At 33.4% G+C, this 6,936-nt stretch overlaps 1 protein-coding gene across 1 annotated transcript; it reads right to left on the bottom strand.

Annotated features, from left to right (window-relative positions):
• Window positions 1-775: 775 nt before the first annotated feature.
• LOC308701689 (SLAM family member 5-like) lies at window positions 776-6,722 on the bottom strand. The gene is made up of 6 exons (XM_081384090.1): window positions 6,502-6,722; window positions 5,772-6,074; window positions 4,895-5,191; window positions 4,665-4,772; window positions 3,555-3,616; window positions 776-1,440 (listed from the first exon to the last, which is right to left on the bottom strand). Exons 1-6 carry the CDS (start codon window positions 6,548-6,550, stop codon window positions 1,393-1,395), a joined length of 867 nt encoding a protein of 288 aa, XP_081240216.1. The 5' UTR covers window positions 6,551-6,722; the 3' UTR covers window positions 776-1,392.
• Window positions 6,723-6,936: the final 214 nt, after the last annotated feature.

Here is a 6,936-nt window from a genome sequence, read left to right as displayed (position 1 = left end):
AGAAAAATGTGTTATTTATATATAAAATATTTATATATAATATAAATTATATATAATATAAATATATATACACAGTATATACATGCAAATATTTCTTAAATATATACATGCATGTGTGTGTATTTATATATAGAAAATAATTATACACCGTACACACTCATATATTATGTAAAAACAAACTTTTATTTTGGATGCGATTAATCGCGATTAATCATTTGACAGCCCTAATATATATATATATATATATATATATATATATATATATATATATTATTATATATATATTATTATTATTATTTTATTTTTTTAATCAGGTAAACTTTGATTAGTCACTCAAACCTTTATCTAAACCTCCCACCGCGCATATCCGACATGTTTTGTAGTTTTTTAACACTTTTTACTCCTGTTTGTAGTTCCTCCTCAAAAGCGCAGTGGGTTGTGGGTAATATTAGCCTTTAGAGTGAGCACGAATCCACACTTCAAAAATACACTGGGAATAGTAGACCATCTGGGGACTTCTGGCATACTCTTTTCAACATACTATGCTTTTGGACGCACTTATTTTAATCTCACATAGGCCTACTGTTTTGGATGGATAGTATGGACATTGAGACGGATGCTACTGTTTATGAACCACCAAATTAAAGGGATGGTTCGGAGTAATTTCAACCTAGGGTTCTTTGCACCATGACCTCGAACCAAAATTCTCATCCCTTCTTTCACTCAAGAATGTATGGGCCCATTAAAAAGAGTCAGGAACTTGGAGACGATTCTTCATTCACAAAACTTCTTCAGCTTTATTTTCTGCACGTTTGCTTATACATTGTCAAGGGGTGATGTAGCAATTGTCCAATGAGAATATACATTACATCATATAGAATGTAAGACGAAGAGAAAAACAAGTCCAGGCATCTACAAATGTCCAGATATCTTGGAAGCAGATTTCCTTAGACAAATCCAGATCTCCTATCTGGGCTGGTTTCCAAGAAACACACACACACACACACACACACACACACACACACACACACACACACACACACACACACACACACACACACACACACACACACACACACACACACACACACAAACATATATATGGACAGTACATTGGATAAAAAGATATTTGTAAAGGAACAAGAACAACTCCTCCCTTGTACAAGGTCAGCTAGTTTACACAGACCGGAGAGAGGAATCTTAAAAGACAGAAAAGTCAGGCTGAGAGGTTTATTTTACACAGATGAAATAAAAAGATGTGATAAGAGCAAAAACAAAAGAGAGACAGAAGAAACATCCTGGCAGAGAATAAATGTGAACAAAACCAAAAGCTGTGAGTCAGGGGTCGTATGAGCTTTAACATCAGTTCCAGTGGATAAATACAGTGTTTGATCATCGCTTTTTGGGAACATTTTCATACACACCCTCCACCTTTGATTTCTGCAAGGAAACACAAACTCAATCAGGAACTTAGTGACTTTTCAACCGTTAAATCATCAAACAGTTCTGTAGGTTTGCAGTCTCTGCTCTGAGAATGACTGTCATTCACACTAAAGCAACAGCAGAGACACTTGCAGAACGTCTACAAAGAAAGCAACGTCTGCTAAAGCTGCATCTCAGCTCAGATAATGATGAACCGCAGAGACGCTGCAGATCGAGGACACACTTCAACACAGGTGACATGAGGAACAACTTTTTTTTACTTTCCAGTGAAATTCTAATGGTATAAAATGAGTGTGAATTATTTATAGTTCAAAATGTTTACAGATATGATTTTAAACAAATGATGGTTTAAATTAGTAGGCCACAGACACATCACAAGCTGGCTTTGATGTAACTAATGCATCAAAATCATAAAACTTAATTAATAATTAAGTCAAAAATAGAACAAACGTGTGCAATCTAGTTCAGTCAAATTATACACTATAGCGTCAATTTGATGCCAAATACATTGCGATCACAGAATTAAAAGTAATGAATCAACTTATGACGAAAATATTTAGCCTACAAAAATATTTTAAAACAAAATGATCAGAATTGCAAGCAAAATAATGTTTTCTAGTTGGATAATTATCTGTTTTTTACTCTCTCTGACACTTTTTTCACTGTACTTTTAATTTCTTTCTACTCGCTTTGTTTTTCTCTTTACTTCCAAACGTCACACTCTGAGTTTCACGCAGAACAGCCCAGTTCCAGCACACAACACTCCCACTTCGTCAGTTTTTGGGAACCAAATAAGGTAGGTTCTTTTTCTGTAACCAAAAACTAACCTTCACAGAACGTAGCAGGGAGAATTTTTTTTGTTGTTGTTGTTGTATAAACCTAAAAATAACTTTCAGGGAAAGTTCTGGGAAGGTTCTTTTTAGGTTTTATTTTTAACCATGTAAACTAATTGTGCAATGACCAATACAGAGGCTATTCTAATGCTTAAATGTGTAATCTTTCATAAACAATCTGTATTTGTCAGAATAACATCTCTGAAATTAGTTTAATACAGCTTTTAATAAAATGCAGAAATTAGTCAAAACGCATTATAATCTTCACCCGATTCTCAGCATGTGCTTTTCTTCAACAGAAAGAAAGATAGTTTGTAGCACTGATTATTGCAGTTTATCCATCCGTCTTTCATGCCACTATACTGTCCTATAAGGCAAAAGACCTTAACTCGCTATAGAGTGTGGGATTGAGAATTTTTAGTTGTCCGGCCAAATTAATTATAGGTAGGATATACTGGAAATCTGGCAATTGGGACAGCCTCCGTCGTACCGCAGTGATGCAACCGGCCTTCGAATGCGGCCTTTAAAGGGTGCAGCCTCTGAATTGGGACGCAGCAACAGAACGGGGGAATGTGGACAGCTGAATGTATAATATATAATAATGTATTAATGTTAATATATCACTGGGTTACACTTTATTTTAAGGTGTCATTGTTACAGTGTAATTATATATTTAGGTACTGAGTAATAATAATTAACAACATGTACTTACTATAGAGTTAGGCTAGCATTAGGATTTGGTTGAGGGTTAGTTGCATGTAATTATAGTAATTTAGTTATTATGGTAAGTACATGTAACATATGTAATAAGTACACTGTAAAATAAAGCGTAACCTATTACAGTTTTTGAAAAAAAATATATACACTTTAAATGCATTTTATGTGTTAATATTTTTTTTGGGGGGAGAGTCCTAAGTAAACTCCTAATTACTTCCTATTAATAGTTAGTAAGGTAGTTGTTAAATGTAGGTATTGGGTAGGATTAAGGATTATTCATGTAGAATATCCTAGGCTAATATCCTAGCAATGCTAATAAGCAACTAGTTATCAGTGAGAATTGGACCCTAAACTAAAGTGTTACCATTTTTTAGTTTTGTGCTATTGATTTGAAATGAGAATAGCCCTGCACAATGGAAAAACTGACCGTTAGCAGTGACACAAAGGTGCAAAAAGTGCATGCATACAGATAGCATAAAAACTTTGCTTTGATCTACTGACACGTCTGTTCACTCTGCAAACTTCAATCAGACTAACTGCAACAGTCCATAATGATCTTACCTTTTGTCGTGTTGTTGGTTTACACAAAGCTGAATCAGTTCCGTCTTCCTCCCGTGTCTCGACTGCATTAACAATAATCACAGGCTTTTTAAAATGACAAACTTGTTTAATGTGTGTGTGTGTGTGTGTGTGTGTGTGTGTGTGTGTGTGTGGTGCCGGTCAAACGTTTGGAAACTTATTATTATTATTGTTTTTATGTTTTTTACTCTTTTTTTTATTTATTTTATTGCAGAAATATATTTGTATGTATTTCTGGAAACATCATATTTTAAATATATTAGGTTGATTGAACACAATTAAATGAAGTTGTAACAAAAATGTAAAAAATCATGTTACTTTTGCTCATTTTAATTAATTAGACTGAAATTAAAATACTTTTTTGAGTGTTCCAGAAATCATTCAAATATGCCGATTTGATACTCAGTTATTATCACTGTTGGAAACAGTTGTGCTGCTTAATATTTCTATGGAACCTGTGATACTTTTTCAGGATTCATTGATGAATAAAAACTTAAAAAGAACAGCATTTATTCAAAATAGAAAAATCTTTTCGAACAATATAAATATTTATAGCAATTCATCCTTTCTGAATAAAAGTATTAATTTCTTTCAAAAAAGAAAGAAAAAAATGACTGACCCCCCAACTTTTGAACAGTAGTTTATATCGTAAAAAAACCTATTTTGAATAAAATGCTGATACATTTTATTAACCAAAGAATCTTAAAAACAAGTATCGCAGGTTATAAAAAAAATATTAAGCAGCACGACTGTTTCCAATATTGATAATAATAAATCATTATGATTTCTGAAGGATCATGCGACACTGAAGACTGGAGTAATGATGCTGAAAATTCAGCTTTGCATAACAGAAATAAATTATATTTTAAAGTATATTAAAATAGAAAATCATTATTTTAAATTGTAATATTTCACAATATGTATGTTTATCAAATAAATGCAGGCTGAATGAGCATATGAGACTTCTTCCAAAAACATTAAAAATAGTAATGTTTTGACAGGTACTATATGCTGTATGTGAGTGTGTTCATATATATGTTTCAAAAGCACTAATTGTAGTTAATATTTGTAGGTAATAACTGAATTCCTCACCTGTTTTTCTACATTTCTTGCAGATGCAGAAGATCACGACTATAACAACAATCATCAGAGATCCAGCAGCAGAGATCAGGACGATGTAAAACCAGGGCAGGTCCTGATCTATAATGGACAAAATGAGTCTGTTAGTCTGACCGCAAACTAAACTGAGAGATAATGCTGGAGTATTTTTGATCAAAATGATCAGTTCAGTAAATAATCACTAATATTCACCATTATCGTACCTGCACGTGTGTGACAGAGTGTGTTGATGTCCAGATGTGTGGTCTGGTTGCTGATGGGATTGTTCAGCACACAGCTGTAGGTGTTTTTATCCTGATATTCCACCTCCAGAGGTAGAGAGAGACTGATGCTGAGATCACACACACTGATGCTGGACAATACACTGATTCCTGCGTACCAGGAGAGAGTCGCATCACACACTTTCAACACCGATGAACACACCAATGAACAATTCTGGTGTGACGAAGAAAGATTTTGAGAATAATGTACTCTGGTGATCTTAGGAGTGGGCAGACGAGCTGAAAAAACACGAGAGAATAAATTAGAAAAAGGGTTAAATCTACACCACAATCTTATATTCGCAGTGGAGTGTTTCGTTATCTCTAACTATAAAATGATAAATCACCTCATTATGTAACTAGTTAAAGAAATTAGGGTTCAGTACAAGTTAAGCTCAATTTAGTATTTAGCATCAGTTATAATGATTACCAGAAACAAATATTACCACTTGCATTGGAAGTGAATGAAGCCGTAATGTAAACATTAAAATACTCAGTCAGCTAAAAACATAAATAATATGAGTGTTAACATGATTTTAGTGTGAAATATCTCTTTTTCTATAGTGTCTAATGTTAGAGTTTTGAAGCTTTTCACACCCTAAAACGACAGTACAATAATAATTGTAACTGTTTTACAGCACAAATAATGCACAAGTTTTAATTGTGACAAAAACAAAACAAGGGATGAGTAATTTTTTTGATACAATCAACATTATACCGCAAATGCTGTTGATTGAGCTTAACTGAGTATTTAACTCGATATATTCCTTTATTAAAACAAGAAAATTTGAAGGTCAGAGCAAATTATATTTTTACTCACCATAGACGGAAACATTAAATATTTTTGTTGAACGTTTCGCTCCACTTATCAGTAGTTGATAAACTCCAGTATGTTCAGTTGTGGTGTTTGTGATGGTCAGAGATCCAGTTTGATCGTCCAGCTTCAGTCTGTCTCTGAATCTCACATCAGGGAATATATGTTTCTCACTCTTGATTTGAGCTATCAGGGACTTTTCAGATCCATATTTCCACAGTATGTCGTCCCTCTCATGTATTTCAGTAAGATCAGTGTTTAGAGTAACAGAATCTCCCTCCATCACTGACACTGAATCACCAAACACACCTGTGGAAGGTTCAGGAATAAATTGCGGCTCTTGTTGGTTTACAAAGTCTGAAATCGGTTCTAGTTAGTAATTAAACGTGAACTGACATCCCAAACAAAAGAAAAGGAAATTGACAGATGGTTGTGAGAACTAATAATTTGATCTTTAATATGATATCTGCTTAGAGCAAAATAAATATGTGAAGTTACATGAAAAGTTAATTACAGCCAAGTGAAATTCTGCTGGACACTTTTAGAAAACTGTCTCACTGAAAGACAGTCACTGAAAAATACCTGAGTAAAGCCTATCCCACAATAATATCTCCGCTCGGTTTAATTTATATGGGAAGAACAGCAAATGAAAATCTTCTGACTAATTTGAACAGTAATAGCTTTATTACTCTGAAACGGGAATACATTAAATCATAAAAATTATTTTATAACTTACCAGTCAAACTCCACCAGTACAAACAGAACAAAACAAGTGTGCAAACCATTTTCTATAGTTCAGTGAAATCTAATAAGACTATCCGGCAAAAACACTTGACCTGTTCATCTGGTGTGTGAATCCTCCCACGACAGAGTTTGACCCTCCTAGCACTCTCTTTACACATGAATGATACATAGTTACGTATAAATGCTCTTCTGATTCTTATTCAGACTTAAATTGTTTTTAATAGTGGAAAACACTCTTGAGTTTTATCATTTAACATATATCAAGCATAAAATAATAATTGTAATTTTTTTTAGGACTGGTAAATATGTGAAACAAGAAGAGTAAATTGAATGAATAGCCGATCAAACCTTCACGATTCATTAATTCTTGTGGATGTTTAATTGGTTTTATAATAATTCAAATGTTAAAATAGTAGCCTAAAAACAT

The sequence above is a fragment of the Scardinius erythrophthalmus genome (genome assembly GCF_964197995.2).
Source record: "Scardinius erythrophthalmus genome assembly, chromosome: 14".
NCBI classification, from domain to species: Eukaryota; Metazoa; Chordata; class Actinopteri; order Cypriniformes; family Leuciscidae; genus Scardinius; species Scardinius erythrophthalmus.
Note: the sequence above shows the minus strand (reverse complement) of the source record. Positions and strands in the feature narration are given on the sequence as shown.

What these genes read in the sequence shown, in the direction of transcription:
- LOC308701689 (XM_081384090.1), bottom strand. Translation starts at nt 6,550, where the DNA reads ATGGTTTGCACACTTGTTTTGTTCTGTTTGTACTGGTGGAGTTTGACT. An exon ending in ATTTAATGTTTCCGTCTATG is followed by an intron (nt 5,192 to 5,771) that starts GTGAGTAAAAAT and finishes GTGTTTTTTCAG; the next exon opens with CTCGTCTGCCCACTCCTAAG. An exon ending in AACCAACAACACGACAAAAG is followed by an intron (nt 1,441 to 3,554) that starts GTAAGATCATTA and finishes GTTTCCTTGCAG; the next exon opens with AAATCAAAGGTGGAGGGTGT.